Raw genomic sequence first — 17,552 nt, forward strand, 5'->3', positions numbered from 1 at the left:
GTAAAGCTTGTTTCAGACATGGAGTTAAACAGCTGCAACATACACACCTGTCAGCTCAGCTTCTACTGGTTCATTTCCATTTCTCCTCCCATCAAACTGCTAACTTTTGAATTTTGAGTTAGCTATTACAATTTAAATGAGATCTATTACATCGTTCCTTAGGGATTAATCAATGACTTCGATTCCACTGCTTTCTGCTTGTAGAATTAAAACTTCAAAGCTACCACATCTTATGAGGTATTGTAAGCAAGTGCTGCTTCATAAGCAAGTTTATACTGGAATTGGTTGTCTAATCATGTACTATTAAGTATTGCACTGGAAGGTTGTAAGAACTGCTTGTACCAAACACATGCATAGTATCTCATGTTGGAAATTGTTTCCACGTTCCCTTGTGCAAGCCTATTTTCAACCAGCTTTTTGGTTTTTGGATGTGGTGCCACCACAAAAGTGATCTGAGAAGCCACAAGTTTCCTACAGCTAAAATTAGAGAAGATGAGAGTAATAAAATATCCTGACATCATTCTAACCCCTTCATTTCAGATTTAAAGAAAACTCAGTGTTTCCATCACTTGTACATTAAAATTGCTCCAAACAGAGGATCTCTTTTTGGAATGTCTCTTTCAATGAAAGTTCACTTTCACTGAAAGGATTATGTGTCACTGTAAGCATTAATGTTTCCTCTCTTCCCCATTCCTTAAGAAAATGCAAAGCAATTCTCAGAGATAAAAAACACGCAATTCTCAGAGATAAAAACAATAAAGAATCTTTCTAGTAACTTGATAGCTGGGAATGCCAAAGTAATCCAAAGAAAAACAAGAGACAGGATGTTGTAAAACTCACATTTGTATTGTTTCTGCCCTATGAGTTGTTCGGAAGAGTCATTGTATTCTCCCACAGAAAAATGACCTTCCTCTGGGGTTGCGCTTTTCAAAGATGAAGCTGTATGTGGATACTAGAACACTGCTATTTGGAGACTGACCCAAATTTGCTAGGCGTTTCAGGGTTTCGCATGGGAAACCACTGTCAAATGAGCTGTTTTTTTCCAAACAGTGAAATGCTGAAACTGCTCACTCAAAGGTGAGCTTCCAGAATGGTGCTTCCAGATCTGTAGCGGTGAATCTAGTCTGGAACTCAGGATTATTATGATTATTGAAGAAGAACTTTCATTTACATAGCAATAATTGGGAATATTGTAAAGGTTCATAATGGAGCTCAGTCATCCTCAAAGGAAACACCTGCTTACTATTCGTTTCATGACAAGTCTCTACTATTTCACAAAGAAATGCAATCAAATACTCCTCTTTATGTCAAAGGCCTGCATGAGATCAGATATTAATAACCTGCTAATGAGCAGCTGAGTTTTTAATAGCAGACTATTAAATGAATTAAAATACTGTGATAAAAAATGACTTTAAGAGTTCAAATAATCTGAATTGCGATCTATATTTGTATAAATCTAGGTTGGTACAGATGCCACAGCAGCCGAGTAACTGAAGGTTCAGTCTGTGGAAGGAGAACGTCTCGCAGCACGAGCTGCTCCTTTGGACTGCGGCAAGATGCCTCCCTCCCTGAAGAGTTATATGGGAGACCTATACATGCACAAGAGCCCAAAGTCCAAGTCCTGCTTAAGAAATCTGGAGAAGACAGGAAACATCAAGCAATGTGATTCAGAATCACAGAGTCATTAGGGTTGGCAAAGCTCTCCAAGTTACCTGCTCCAACCATCCCCTACCACCACCACCCCCCACTAACCCATGTTCCCAAGCACCACGTCCAGCCTTTCCTTGCACACCCCCAGGGACGGTGCCCCCACCACTCCCTGGGCAACCCATCCCAGTGCCTGTCCGCTCTTCCTGAGCAGAGAAGAGCTTCTGGCAGGCAGCCCCTGTCCCCCCCACGGCGGTGCGGGTGCCGGGCGGAGCTCCCCGCGGCGGGGCGGGCCCGGCCGGGCCGGGGCGTGTCGGGGCGTTCCCGGCCGCCGCTTCCGTCCTTGTCGGGGCCCGGCTGAGCCCGGCCCGGCCCTGTGGGCAGCATGCTGAGCCCCCGGCAGCGCGGCGGGGACCTGGCCCGCTTCTACACCGTGACCGAGCCGCGGCGACACCCCCGCGGCCACACCGTCTACAAGGTCACGGCGCGGGTGAGTCAGCCCCGGCCGCCACCACCGCCACCACCACCCTTCCCCTCGTCCTCCTCCTCCTCCGGGTCCTGCTTCCCTCCTTCCCGTGCTGCCTCTGCCTTGGCCGTTCCTTCTTCTTTTTTTTTTTTTTTTTAAATTATTCAATCTGCGGTTGCGTGAGGGTTGGAGCGCTTGGCGGGGCTGCGGGCTGGGCGAGGTGTGGGGGGAGGTAGCAGGGGGGCTTCAGCAGCCCCACATGGCTCGTGGTGCCCCCAGGCACGCCTTGGAGTCAATTCCCTTTCCTGCCCATTGCTTAAAAAGCAGCGACTCTTTCCTTCCTTCCTTCTTTTTTTTTTCTCCTTTTTCTCCCCAAGATCTCCTCGGAGAGGTGGCAGCCGAATGGCTCTGCCTCGCTGTCAGCTCCTGAGGAGAAATCAGCGAGCAGCCAACATGCACCCAGTGCACCCACACTGGGCACAGGGACATGGGGACAGCCCCGTCCTGTGGGTGCTCTTCGGCCCCATTTGGGTAGAAGAGGGTCTGGGGGAATGGGAGAGGCCTGGTGGGAGGAGGAGGAAAGCTGAAGCCAATAGCGGGGTGTTGGGAGAGCTGGCGGGGTGCTCCTTCTGCCAAAGGCGCCTTCTGTGCCTTTGGGGAAGCTTCTTGCCTGGTTTTTCTCCTCCATTTCCCTACTTCAGCCAAAAAGGGAGGGGATGGTAGTGGATACGCAGAGATAGCGGCAGGAGAAGCGGGAGTTCAGGTCGCAGGCTTGGTGGGATATGCTGAGAGCATCAGAAAGGCTTCACTTAAATGACCTGCGATCCTGTAGTTACTGCAGCCGCAGGCATTCTGCCTGCAAGTTCAGTGTGTTCATGTGCATCCCTTCCCTCAACTCAGTTTTTCACTTTGTGAAATTAAAAATCAATTTGTTGTTACCTTTTTTTTTTTTGCCGATCATTTACAGGCCCACCAAACACAAACATGGCACACATTGCAAACGTTCTTTTTAGTCAAATGAAATGTAGTTTGTGTGAAGAGCCAAAAAAGGGTTGTGTTTTTTTTTTCCCCTGTGAGATTTTAATCTAAAAGGGGGAGATTAGACTGTTCAGCCCTTGCAGTTAGGGATGATGCAGTGGAGAGCCTCTGGATGAGGATTATGGGGATGGATAGCAAAGCAGATGTTGCGGGTGTCTGCTGTCGGCTGCCCACTCAGGATGATGGCATGGATGAGCTGTTCCCTAGGCAATTACGGGAAACCTCGGGGTCGGTTACCCTGTCCTTACAGGAGACTTCAACTTCCCAGACACAAATTGGGAATATCGTGCTGCTGTGACACGCAAATCTGGGGAATTCGTAGAGCATGTTGCCAGCAGTGTCCTATCCCAGGTACTGAGCAAGCTAACTAGGAGAGGTGCCCTCCTAGGCTGACTAGCAGCAGCCACCAGCGCTACACCCGTCTGCAAACTGGGCATGAGAGAAGGCCCAGGAAGCCACAGAGCTGCCAGTCCAACCGAATGAGAGAGAAACGTGTTCAGACTTGGCTGGGCAATGAACTGGCTCGACGGTGGAGCTCCAAAGGTTGTAGTGACTGGGGCTACGTCTGGCAGGGAGGTGCTGGGCGCTGCTCCTGGGGAATGATGGCAGGATCCATGGGAACGGCACGGAGCTGGGCTGTGGTGGGTCAGATTGGGCGTGAGGAAACATTTCTTCATCCTCAGGGTGGTCAGATACTGGGACAGGCTTCCTAGAGAGGTGGTTGATGCCCCACACCTGTCGGTGTTTAAGAGGGAGTGGGACAACACTCTCAGTAACATGCTTCAACTTTTGGGCAGCCTTGAGGTGGCTGGGCACTTGGACTTGATGTCTTTGAAGGACCCTTCCAACTGACCTGCTCTAATTCCAATATTGAAAAGATTTTCCTGAGGTAAAGACAAGAGAAACAGTGCCTTCAGGTGTTTCTGCAGCAGGTCGCCATGGGCTGCATGCGGGTTTTGTTTCTTTTTAATGTTGGTTTCTCTTAGTGCAACAGGGAGTAATAGGAATGAGCCGAGACTCCTGCTTATTTTACTCTTAATGACTTTGTTCTTGTTGGCCGAAGATAGTTAAGATGCTCTGTGATATTTTGGTATCTGTGGAGCTGTTCAGGAGCAAGTTGTGGCCTGCAACGTGAGGATTCGGAGTGTTAGAAACCAAACGGAAAGATTCACAAACAATTCAATGAACATACCTGCTGCCCTCGCCTTTCCCCCCCTCCTGTTCCTCCCTCCTGTTCCTGCTGCGATCTAGCTGCACGGTCTGTAGCACAGCACTACAGCTGCATTGGCTGATGCGCAGTGACTTTGGGGGATCGCCAGGAAAAAAGTGAGGTGGATCTTCCCCTTGCACTGAATACCCTTCGGACGGAGACCTAGGGTACTCAGCATGTGCTGGTGGAGATTTCTGATTCCTTTCAGGGGCATGCAGTTGAAACCTTTGTTAAACTGCAGTAAGATATAGGAGATTTCTGTTCCAATGGGTTAATTATGAAAAAGAAAACTACTTGTTTAGTGCATCCTAAGTGATGGGCACAGTCACCAATGCTACGGGGACAGAGAGGTTCCTTAGGGATCCCGGGCAGGAGGAGGATGCTACTAAGTTGTGGTTCTAATTGTGAGCTTCATTATTTCACAGGGTTTTATGACCAGCGTAGCTTAAGGTTCCTTGGTGTTTGTTCTCATCACCCAGGACCTTCAGGGGTGGTGAGGAGCAGAAAAGAGGGGCTGATACACGACCAGCTTGCCTACAGATGATGGCCATTTACTTTACAAAATGGCACTGGTTATGCTAACCACGTTACTGGGTGTTAGGAGCAGGGGATACTGGTCACGGCTACCCGTGCAGTCCCTTCTGAGTGCTAAGGTCTACCCTTACTGCAGATTTTTCTAAAAGCTTTCTGTTTAGGAGACTACTTTAATTAAAAAAAAATAAATCAATCAGTTCTGTAGTTTTTGCAAGGCATGTATTCTGTAGAAACTGCATGTGCAGGAGTATTTCCAGAGAATATGTATTTTATTTACTTGTAAGCAGTGAAATAATTGAATGCAGACAAGATTAAGTGAAAATCAGCATTTTTATATCCATTCCCAAAGGCTAAAGAGCAGAAAGAGAAATCAGCAAGTCCTGGCACCAAGAGTATTGTTTGAACGATACCTGAAAATGTAGACTACAATTATTAATGATAATTAAAATTGTAATGAGTTACATTTGGCTATCTGCAGGAGTAGGATAATCTGAAATACTCTGCTTGGTGGTGGGGAATGAGATCCATCCTTGTGAAAACAGAGATCCTACATCATATTGCAGTAGTTTTGCATTGCCCAGCTCATTGGTAGGTATCCTAATGACATTTTTTAAATAGATGAAAGTTGCTTGCAGTAGAGATTTGCAGGAGCTGATCGCATTGATCCTTTTGGGAGGACTGAAAAAGTGCACTGAAAACCTGGGGGATAGTGAGATGTTTGCCAAGCCTGTAGGTTGGTGTAGGCTGGATTGGAGGGGAAGACCTCTTTTGGGGTTGACCTTCAGGAAAGGATATGAAGAACAAAGTAGGACAACACATAAATTATTACATACTGACTTAAAGTTGGCATGGCAGGTAGGTATAGAAGGCAATGTAACATTAGAACAAGTGTGAAACAGGGCCTCTGGGTTTTATTCCAGATTCTTACTAACTGGCTGGGTAATTACTCATCTCTCTGGGTCTCCTTCTGCCCATCTGGTAACTTACCTAGCTGCCAAAACTCTTGTAAGGCTTTAACTAAAGGTGAACTGCAAAGCAGAACAGTTGGTGTGTGCCCTTTGGTGTTCTTTTGTGAGGTGTAGCCTTGCCTGTGCTGTCTTCTTTCTCCAGCTCTACAGGTCTGCTACATCGGATGAAGCAGTTCTTGGAAAAGAAGGGTCGAAGTATTTCACAAACCGTACACGTGAACTGGCTGGTAGGGAGGGAGGGAGCAACAGCCCCAAGGTTAACGTTCGGTAAAGTTGCCAAATGTGAGGTTACTCACAGATCTCCTCAGGGTGAGGAAAAGTTGAGGGAGGTTTTGACATTGTAGGCTGTGTTAGAAGAAGAGGACTTACAGTGCAGTGGGGGAGAAAAAAAATAAAATCGTGAAGGAAAAAGCCTTAGGTCTTTTGCGATCTTCTCTTTTCCATCTTGGCTCCTCTGAAATGTGTGGAAACTTACAGTGGTCTGTGTACCAAGGTGGTTTTATGCAATCTGGGAGGCTTCAGCAAGGATTCTTGGAAAATGGAAGGGGGGGAGTGAGCAGGGCGTTGTTGTTGCTTAGCAAGGAGTAGGTGAAGCTTCGCTGACCATCTGGGACCAGGAGCTGAGTGATGCTTGAGGTCCTGTGGGGTGCGAGTCATGCAAACTCCTTGCACTTGCTTATTTGTGTCACCCATTCACCATCCTAATCATTTTGGGGGCTGTGAGTGTGTGGATAGCCTTAGTTTGGATCGAGAGTGCCCTATTTAGCCAACAGTAGGCTAATTATTTTGTTAAACGGCTTCGGTAGAATTATAGTGAAGGATGCACTGACTTACCCAAGATAATTGCAGTTATGAATTAAAGATGTCTGGTTGTGATTGATTGTGTGGATATGCTCGTACTGCTGCTTATAAACCCAACACAGAACTTGGATTACAAAGGCTTTTGTGATCGATATTTATTTAAAGAAAAAAAATAATCCTACAATATACTTTTTATTTTTATTTTTTATTTTTTTATGGTGTATAGCCAAGCCTTGTTTTTGCTGCAGTTTTCCTCCAGACAAAGTCATTTATAATTAATTAGGCAAAGAGTGTTTAAGTAGAAACAAACACACAAGGACAGAGACCATGTCGTGCGCACGTTGATGGCAGTAAGTAAAGTGAAAATCCTGTCTTAATAAATTCAAAGCCTTACACCTCACAACGAGGCTATGCATAACGTGTATTAAGCCAAGAATAGCCTTGATTAACTCTGCTTATTGGGAGTAATGTGACCCTAATGTGAATTAACAGGGAAAGGCTGGAGAGGTGCTGGGGGTGTGTGGCTTTGTTCTGTGGGATGCCTTCTGTGCCATTTTGCCTAGCACGTGCATCTGTATTTCTGGTAACAGCAACTGTCTCTGCTGCTGGAGCTCCTTACCCTGCTGTATTTGGGTATCAAACTTCTCTGAAACTAAACAAAAACGCTTCTGAGTGCAAGGAGGAATATGCAACTGTTTGCCTTCTTGCCAGATTTTTCCTCCTCAGCAGCAAATCATTGCACAATTCGGTTTGGGATAGTAAATCCAAGCACTTAACGGGTTTTGTTTTGCCTTTCAGATTGTTTCAAGAAAAAATCCAGAGGATGTCCAGGAGGTAACAGTTTAAACTTGTGCAAATGTCTGTTTGTGTATTGCGTTATGCCTTTTGAAGTGTCTTTGATACAATTTAGCAATTTCCATGTATTTTGTCATCCTAATTGAGCATACTTTTTTTTTTTTTGTATGTTTCCATCTGTCTTTTGCTTTCATAGTTGCAAACAGTAGTGAGTGTAACATGTTGCAATTCTGCCCTTGGTGATGAATCCTGACTTGAAACAAAGTCTTAGGGAGTAAAGTGTCTTTTGATGACAAACTGGCTTTGATAACTTTGCAAGCTCCTTTCTCGGGGCTGGAATTGGCAAATTGATGGCTATTTAACTCCTACCAGTACAATTAGAGATCAGTCTGCAATCCAAGTCTTAGGTCTCAGCTGTAGGTATTATTCCTCTCTTTAACCAATACTTCACGGAAAAGCCTACATCATTACTGTCTATTAGTGAACAGGGAAATTGGAGGAGCATAGGAGCAGTTGAGAGAGGTTAGACTGCAAATTGTGTATTAGTCCTGCCTCTCTGAGGCTCCTTAAGTATTTTCCCATGATGTACTTTGATAAAACTTTAGAATTGCTTGCTCTTTGCCTCTTCCAAGAAGGCTCTGAATAAGGGTCTGCTGTATTCTCGTGCCTCTTTAAAACCTCAAAAGACTGCTAGGAGCCATTTTTTTGAGACAAAAAATGCATCACGCTTTTCTTTCTTGGTTATTTTCAGATTAAAAATCTATTTTTTTTTTCTGCCTTGATTTCTTCTGGACTAATGACTTGACGTTGTTCATACTATATTATACTATGTACATGTGATATCTTCCTTCAAAAGCGCAACCTTTTGGCTTTTCAGACATTAAGTAACATATGCATATGTTGAATTTCTGGTGCAGTCTCGTACCACAGTTGAGGAGAACCTGGATAGTTGATGAAAGAAGAGCCCATAAGTGAATTCAGTGCATCTCTGTATGGTCAAACATGAGTTACTGATTAGTGGCTTGGCAGAGGTGAGAATTGCCTACTACACCTAATACCCCCTTTGTTGCATCCTTCTTTGAAATCTTGAGGATCAGACAAGCATGAATGTTCATGCTTTTGCCACTATTTTTTTTTTAATCTATAGAAGATTAAAGTAGTTTATCCGAATCAGACATAATCATGGACCTAGTTTTAGACCTGCATTATTGTAGCTTGTAGCTTGATGTTCACCTTTTTCCAGGGAGATTCCTGAATTGAGCCCACCCATGAACACACTCTGCCATTACCTTAATCTTCATTTGTGGGGAAAAGCACTTTATAGCAGCTGTTGATGAGCCGTTCCTCAGAAAAAATATATTGTAAGTGTCTTTCAGCTAGTGTATTGCATGAATATATGTTAAACAGTTTTGAAAAAATAGCAGAACAGTGTCCTTTAGTCCTTGCTTTAGCTTGTAGATGTAGGTTAGCCTTGCAGGATTCCACATACTCTAGTCAGCAAGGAAACATAAATGTGCCGTGAACTTGTTGATGAATGTCCTTTTTCCACACTTACTGCATTCAAATTAATTATCTTGCATGTGATAGCATGGTAGCTGTGGTGTGATCCTGTTATAAGCAAACAACTGAACAGCAATACCCTAGGCAGTAGTTGCTGTAAGGATGAATTATAATAAAAAAACAACATACATTGGGAGCTTTTCTGCTACGCTTGCTTCCTATGACAGCAAAAGAATTGTGGGCAGTCTTTGAGAGAAAAAGAGTATGCTCCTAATCTGCTCCCCAGAAAATAAATTGACCTCAGTTTTCTAAAACTGCTCAATGAGAAATTCAACAGACAAAATTCTGTACACACACCAACCCTCTTGCTTTACGATCTGTCTCATGCAAGCCCTTCCCCTAGCCGTACAGACCCACGTGGCTGTGCCTGCCTGCTCGTGCAGAAGCCAATTTCATGGCACTGCTGCGATGCTACTACACGTGTTGCGGAGGTGCAACTGTCCGTAAGGCTGTGTACTCTAACCTCAGTTCTACTCGCCAGTTTTCTGTCACGTCTGTTAACTGCGCTTCAGAAGACAGTCCTTTAACACACGATCTCTCCTGCTACAGTGAATTACAATTCAAGATACCCCCAACTGTTCTTGCTGGGACAGGAAGGAAGATAACCTTGTAAGGGCTTTCTTCTCAAAAGGACGAAGTTAACGTGAAGTTGTGTGTGGAGGAGTTAATAGATACCAAAAGGCTAGTGGCCTTCATTTCAATTTCCTTGCTTTTGGGCATTGATGGTGGCAACATGGCATGCAAGGCAATTGTAGCTAGGGCAGTCGTATTTTTTTTTCCCCCTCCCCTATACTCATTCACAGAGGAGAAAGGTTGTTCATTGTGGAACACAGGAATTGGACGAGTTAAGAGAGATCTACTGGCTCTAGCTATGACAAGCACCATACTGCGCTGCAATTCTAGCATATGTTTTATGTTATACTTGCTGTGCTTTGTTGGGCCTGGAAGTGTAATGTGTCCTTCCTCCAAATCTGACTTCTGATGAGTATGTTAGAGCGGGAGCTTTGCTATCTTTGCTCAGCTGCATGCATGTGAAGGCATGATCTCCATGAACTTGTGAAAGGTTTCAGGATGACCTTCACTCCTTTGCTTTGTAAGCTGCTAGTGGGTATGTTTTCTCCTCTTGGCTACTGGGAGATCGCTTGCAGCAGCAGCAGACAAATAATACTTTTTAGTGGAACAGAATCTCACGCTCTTAGTTTTTGGCAGCTTTTCACATTGTCTTCAAGTACTGACAATACAGTAACTTGATGTTTTGAGACTTTGCTGTCTAAAGCAATTTTATGTTCTATACGCACACTGTTTAAGAAGTACTAATCATCCACTTTCTGGATATTGGCGTAGATGGAAATACAGTACTGGAAAATTATTGTTTCTGAAACTGAAATCACTAGTTAGCCTTCTTGAGAGACTCTGTTTTTTCTTACCTTGCCCGTGGAACTCCATCAAATGCTAGCTGTAACTAGTCCTGGATGCGTGTGCACGGTAGGTGGGGCTGAGTCAGGGCTGCTACTGTCTGCATAGCTGAGTTGGTAAGTTGGATGGGGTGTTGCCATATTAAAGCTCTCAATATCCTCTCTGACAGTCCTGTTACCTTATATCTGCATCCCTCTGTAGATAGGGCTTGCATCCACTGACAATTGGAAGGCCTCTGACCAAAGTGCTAACAAAACCAACCAACCAAAAAAAATAATCTAAAATGAAACCTTTTGCTTATCTCTAAGACTGATTAAAAAAGTAGTTCTACAGTTATGATTGTTCATGAGAATGCAACTGGTTAAATCATTCAGTGAAGTATTTGAAATATTTTAAATGGTATTTGGTTGTATTAATGTAGTTGAGACATTTGACTGATGGAATCAACTTCTGAATTTGTTACAATGCTTTCTTTTTTTCCCATTTCTACGCTAATCAGTGTACATAATTGTTTAATGTTATTATGATGGCTTAGTGGTTCTAATCAGCAATGAAACCAAGAAATAAAATGCCTCTGTATTTTTTTTTTTTTTTTTTTAATCCTGATAGCAAACCTGTTAGCAGTCAAGTGTAGATTTTGTTGCTCAGTTCTTTTCCTGGCCTGATTTTCCTGCCAGGTTCTCCTTCCTTGAATGGAAGGATACAAAGAAAGGGATGGAAGAAGGATAAGATAGATAACTGACAGGGAGGAACCTGCCTGGGAGATGACTGCTTCTTTCTGAAAAGGATAAATCAGGAAAATCTGTTGTAATGAATGCTCTCCTTGCGTTTCTGAAGTCAGAGATTTTGTCTAGATTACAAAAGGGAGTGCATTCCATTTTTGATGAGAATTATTATTAACAAACAATTTTACACGGGGGCTTGCATTTGCACATGATCAGCAGTTTACATAGGCACATAATTACGAGCTATTTCTCACTTCTAGGTGCTTTGTGCTCTGCCTGTGAGAGTTCCTCTGTCCATAAGACTCCATGCGAATCCTTTACCTGTACTGATTTCTCTTTCCTCTTTTTCTCTTCTGCTGTTGTGTCTCTCCCCTGTACCTGCAGCTGCGCCAAGCACAGCATGCTGTTGAGTGCTGGATAGTGACATGCTCCTATTCGGCTCTTTTCCCACTCTCTTACTGGTTCCCTGTGTAGCTCTGGATTGCATTGTGGCTGAAACAATGCTGCTTTTGCCCTCTGTATTTCCTTCATTCAGCTTTTACTTGATATTTTGTCTGTACACTGTAGTCTTGTTAGTCCAAAGGAGGGTTGGGGGTGGATAATGAACCAATGTAAATTTTCTTTATTGTTGTTACACTTGGCAGTTCAGATTGTATATTTTTGTTGAACATATAAACTATGAAGGTAGCAGTCTGATTTGCTTAAAAACATATTTGTGATGTGAGCAATGAACATATGTGAACATATTTGTCATGACCCTCACTAATACTCCCCCTTCTTTCTCTGCTTCAGATAGTCGTTTGGAAGAGATACAGTGACTTTAAGAAACTGCACAAAGATCTCTGGCAAATTCATAAAAACCTATGCAGACACACAGAACTCTTTCCACCTTTTGCCAAAGCCATAGTATTTGGTAAGCATGGTTTCCTCCTGAATTGCTGAAATTGTTGATAACTCAATATCCATAAGTACATCCTGTTCTGAGGCTGCATGGAGAAATAGTTTTGATGTGCTTTTAGTGTTCAACTTTTTGCCTTGTTGTGAATGTCTTACCAGTAGGTATGCTGGTGTCACAGCTTGATGTTTTTATTAATTATCAGGATGTTCTTGCTGCTTCCAGGTTAGAAATGTGAGCTCAAACATTTATTGATGTATATGTTCTTTATCTGTAAAACATACATTCCCTGTTTTCAGGAACATATTGTCTGTAGTAGCTTTGTGAACAATGCTTGAACAATGAACAAAGATTTTCATATATAAGCTGTCTACTTATCAATGAGTTATAGTAAAGTGCCAAGTAGTTGTTGAAGAAAATAATTTCTTATTTTAGGAATTTGATTATAATTATCAATTGTATCTAGCTACACTTTTGAGATCAGTTTTACTTACAGCTATTAGTTGTTTCACCAAAACCACGCGTAAGATGCTTGTGACTCTACATGAGAAGTATATGGCAAAAAATAATTAGCCAAAAAATCCTCTCATTTTATCCTGAAGTATGTTGTCATGAATAGATACGGGTGGACTTTCAGCAAAGTGGTGTGATTATATAAAAAAGCTCCTGAATATTCATAAAGCATAAAAGAAAATTAAAATTTAATATCACTTATGTAACATCATTTGCATTTTGGACCTTATATTAGTATTACTAGGTAAGTAATATCTTGAGCTATGCAGAGCTCTGAAATACATTGAGAACAGTCCCTACAAATGTAAAATCGACATCTTTTCAAAAAGTCTTGGTGTGTGTGTTTGTTTGTTTTCAGTGTCCTTCCTTAGGTCATTTTTTTGTTTTAAGCATGTGCCTTTCATTGATTTTTCAGCCTTTTTTTGTGTGTGTGTTATGAGTTGTGTGTTTAACATTTTTTTTATTAATCCAGTGTGCATTTTGCACTTTTCTTGGTGTTTTTCATGTTCCCCTGCCAGCATTTAATGTGTGTGTTAAGTGTTTGTTTTTCAATTTTTTTGTATGCACCTAGTGTACTGCTTTCTCCCTGTGTACAATTTAACATTTTTGACATCTGTCTAGCATGTCTTTCTGTGTATTTTTGCATGTATAGCATTTCTCAGTTGGGTGCGCTCTTTTTTTTCTTTTCTGATGTGTGTTTTTTGGCACTTTAACAGCTTTTTAAGCAGCCAGCATGCATGTGTGGCATGTTTCCACGTTTTCCAAGGGCAGTGTTTTTAGGTGCGCATCTAGCACATGCTTTTGCATGTTTTTTCCATGTCACGAGTTATCGTGTTTCAGCATCCAGCATGCATTTGGCATTTTTAGCATGAATATAGTCCATGTTTTTGTCCAGTTTTCCAGATGTAGCATGTTTTGGTGTGCATCTAGTGTGTTTTCTGCATGTTTTTTTAGATATGTAGTATTTTTTGCATGCATTTAACACATGCTTTTTTTGCATTTTTTCTTAATCGTTTTTTTTTGTATTGTGTGCTTTTTTTATGCTTTTTCAGTAAATGTCAAACAAACTAAAAAACCCCACAAGCTTCTATTACTTTGAGATAATCAGGCCTGTCAGTTTACAAAGCTCCCAAACTGAGGTTGTTTTGTCCCACCATTTTGTGTGACAGCACTGTGGCACTGTTATGGCACTGTAGTGGTGTTTCCTGGCAGCCCTCCTTTGCCTCAAGTGCTAGAGAAGCAGTGTGAAAATCCCCTTGAAGCGAAACCTCAGCCTGGAAAGCACGCTATTTCCCTTAGTTTCAGGATTTCAAATTCTGCCAGACTTTTAGTTTTTGCTACTTAGTTGAAATATATTCTTGATGACTTCTGCAAGTAGGCATGGCACTGAGATCTTTTGAAGAATACACTGACATAATCAGCATGAAGTTAGCTTATAACCCAGGTCCAAGATGCCCTGTCAGCTTTGGGGGTCCTTGGACTCAACCTGTTGTGTGAAATGGCTGAGCGAAATGTAAGGATGCTGAACTCTGGTGTAGACTTTAAGAATTTTACACAGCTCTGCGCAGAGAACCATATATTAAATTGCCTTCCATGTCACTTATGTTGTAACCAGCTATCGTGAAGTTCTGCTTTTGCTCGTTTATTAAGTTGGAAGTGCTATGTCAGAACTTGCACACTAATGGCTAAATAGAGACTGTATGATTTCATCTTGAGGTAATTTTATGTCTGATGTACAAACTAGAGTGCTCATTGGACAAGTTATTTACAAGCCAATATTTATTTGCAAAGTGTAACTTATTTTCAGGTAGGAGATATGGTAGCTGGTCATATGGGGGAGAAAGAAAGGGGGACAAAAATAAGAAAATTGAGGTTCAAAAGAGTACATACTTCTAACATCTTAATTTTAAATTGTCAAAAATGCAAACTTGTACACTGTTAGTGTATTACCTCTGTAAGTCAGAGAAAAATTGAGTGAAATCCCCTTTAAAAGATGTTCTTCTTTTGGATGGGATGAACAAAAGTGACTGCAATGTACATGTATATTGTAAGAGGAGGAAATCTACAGAAATGCTCAGTGTAGTTACTGACGAAAAGCCAAAAAGCTCTTTGAAGTTAAATAACATACTAAACATCTTACTACATCTGAATGAAGAATACCAGAAAAAGAAAGTAATGTAAAAAAAAAAAAAAAAAAAGGTTTGTACATAGCGGAAAGGAACAGAAAAGTCTGATTCTTCTTCAATTTAAGAAGAGTTATTTTAAATTTAATTTAAAAGTAGTTTATTTAAATAATCCTTATTTAAAGAATAAAATGTTCCTGTTGATCCTTACGTCTCACTTCTACACATAATAGGTGCTGTCTTATTTCCATCTAAAGCAATCTAAAGCATTTATCTTCAGTCCTAATACTTTTTGTGCTAGAAGAAAAATGGAAACTTAGATTCTGAGTTTTTGACAAACTTGTTTTCAGTCTTGTTCAGTTAATGGTGGGCTGCAAGGTCTACCTCTGTTAGGATCTTGCTTTTTCAAGGTGCTTTAATGAAGCATTTCTGCAGTGTTTCTTCCGTGGGGTGATGTTCAATTTGTCTGTTTTTAAACAAGTTACTTAGTAGTTGCTGTCAACATAATTCTATTTTTTTTAAGTGCCTGTGCTTTAAATTATGTATAAATATCATTTTATGGACAGTATACAAGCGAGCACTATTAGTTCTGACAGTTGAATTTGTACTAAAAGTGTGAAACCTGAGCAGAATCAGAAGTTGCAGCATTCAGAGTTTCAGGAGATGGTGTGGAGAACCGAGAAATATTTTGAAAATGAATATGTTGTGCTGCTATATTTGGTACAACCAAGGATGTGCCACATCTGCAGAACTGAGTTGTCTTGCATATTTTACACCACAGCTTTTGAAGATTATAACGTGCAAATGCACATATTCTTGTGCTGTTATAATAGAGCTGCTTACATCAAAGCAGGAAGCTTGTTACGGGTGGGGAAAACCAAATAAATCTACTTTTTCTGTGCTTCTCTTGAACCTTTTCCACCCATCTTCTGGAAGAGACATAATGACCTTGAGCATGGGAATCTCAAACAGATCTGGCTGCTGAAACTTCTAATTGTTATGCTATTATGATACATATTTGTGAGGAGGGATTACTCTCATTCCCCAATATGCATCATAAGAATTTCTTCAGTATTTTCAAACTACTTTTTTTGTTGGCAACTTTAAGTATGTCCATATGTTGGCTATACGTGGCATTTTACCAAAATACTGGTAAGTCCGTACTTAGTGTTTCTTGTATAACAACTGCACAGATGTGCTTGAATATTAAAATAAATAAATTAATCCTCTCCTTTCTGAATTTATTTGACAAAAAGAAGCAAAAATACAAATGCTGATAATTTTTGTTAGCAGTGAGCCAGAAAGATCATTTAGGTTATAGTAAACTCAAGTAATGACCTTTTGGGCTTGAAAACACCAAATAAAGGAGGAGGGTGTTTAAGAATGAGGTGTGGTGTGCAGTTGGAAGTCTTGTGAGAAACTGAAATGTGAACACAAGCTGTGCTAGGTGTTTTGTGTTTCAAATCTGCTCCAGAAACAATGGTGGATTCCCTTTCCAGGAATTTGCATTTGTTTTCTGTGTGTGTAAGAAATTCTGGATGGATCGTTGCTGGAGCTGTAGCCTAATTGTGCTTAGTGTTTGTGGTATGCTGAGGCTGTGCTGAGATTTCCTAACACTCTGTGAGGACGTGATCCCTCTAAGTCTTCATTTGTCTAAGAGATGTGAAGAATAGTGGAAGTAACGTTGATTTACATGTAGGAGGACTTCATGGTTGAAATGCTCATCAAGTCAGATGGGTTTCTAAGTACCTTTGAAAATCTGGACAAGAAGGGGGAGATTAATCCAAGTGTTGAGCAACAGAAGATTGCTTGGGGGTAGGAGAAAGGGAAGGGGAAGAGAAGTTCGGCAGGGGTGGCTGGGAATAAAACTGCCACAGAGATGATAATCTGTGAACAAACCAGTGCTGAGTAACATTGTCCCTTCCTGTAGTTCTGCAACTGGTGGTCCTCGCAGTGGATCATGATGCTGATGAGCTGGAAAATGTGGCAGTGAATAATATTTCAATAGCTCTGTCCAAACATTAATTTTTTTCTTATTTGTGTAAGCTCAGTTTACTGTCAGAAACTCAAATGTCTTGCTCGTGTGGCTAGCATCAGCTCCAGGAGGGAAGGTGGCTGCAAACATAATTAAATTTCGGCAAAATATGTGAAACAGAAGATGAAGAAGAAAAATTTGTTATTGGTTTCAATGAAGGAGTAGAAGGGAGAGAGGAGAGATCTCTGGGAAGCCAGGAACAATATCTTGTATGCAACCTGTGCAAGGCATTCATTCTGTAAGTTTCTGACCTTGTTAGCTGCTTGTTTCTTTGTAATAGATTTTCTGTTGCCTTACATCAGTGCTGGTGTTATTTTGTAGATGAATTTAACTGCTCTGTGTTGTGCTTTATTGAGGAAAGTTGTTTCTTCATGCTGTCTTGTTCTGCCTGCAATGAAGTGAAGGCCAAAATGCGCCTGCAGTGTTGCTGTGAAGATACGTGAAGCAAAACGAGCAGTTTAATACAGCCAGATTTCAGTATTGCCACTGAGCGTGGTAGCATTGCCTCTGCCTCCTTTCTGCTTGCTTGTTGCCCGCTCTTTTGTATGTCTGCTAAGGTTTGTACAGCTGAATGGCCAGGGTGAGCAAACCACGGAGCTGATCCAGCTGAAAATTAGCCCAGCAATGTCTTTCCGTTCCTTTCATGGAAAAATAACCCTAAAAAGCTTTGTTTGTGATCTTCTGAGTGCGTATGTGTCTTTCTAGTTTTATTTTATTTTTTTCTGTTACCACATGGGCAGGAGCTATTTACTTGAAGATTTTCTGCTTTGATATTTTCTTCTGGGACAATTTTTTTTGCTTGCTCTGAGTATAAATGACTTTTGCT

General features: G+C 41.6%; 1 protein-coding gene across 4 annotated transcripts in view; it reads left to right on the forward strand.

Annotated features, from left to right (window-relative positions):
* Positions 1-1,956: 1,956 nt before the first annotated feature.
* The window catches only part of RPS6KC1 (ribosomal protein S6 kinase C1), an 87,615-nt gene continuing 72,019 nt past the window's right edge, over positions 1,957-17,552 (forward strand). For 2 of the 4 annotated variants that reach the window (XM_068675965.1, XM_068675966.1), the window contains exons 1-3: positions 1,957-2,137; positions 7,463-7,498; positions 11,953-12,073. In XM_068675965.1, the coding sequence (XP_068532066.1) occupies positions 2,033-2,137; positions 7,463-7,498; positions 11,953-12,073 (262 nt within the window). In that variant the 5' untranslated portion in view covers positions 1,957-2,032. Of the gene's footprint in view, positions 2,138-7,462; positions 7,499-8,376; positions 8,491-11,952; positions 12,074-17,552 lie in introns of all 4 variants that reach the window. The other 2 variants (XM_068675967.1, XM_068675964.1) reach the window with 2 other exon arrangements.

The sequence above is a fragment of the Anas acuta genome, chromosome 3 (genome assembly GCF_963932015.1).
Source record: "Anas acuta chromosome 3, bAnaAcu1.1, whole genome shotgun sequence".
Taxonomy (NCBI): domain Eukaryota; kingdom Metazoa; phylum Chordata; class Aves; order Anseriformes; family Anatidae; genus Anas; species Anas acuta.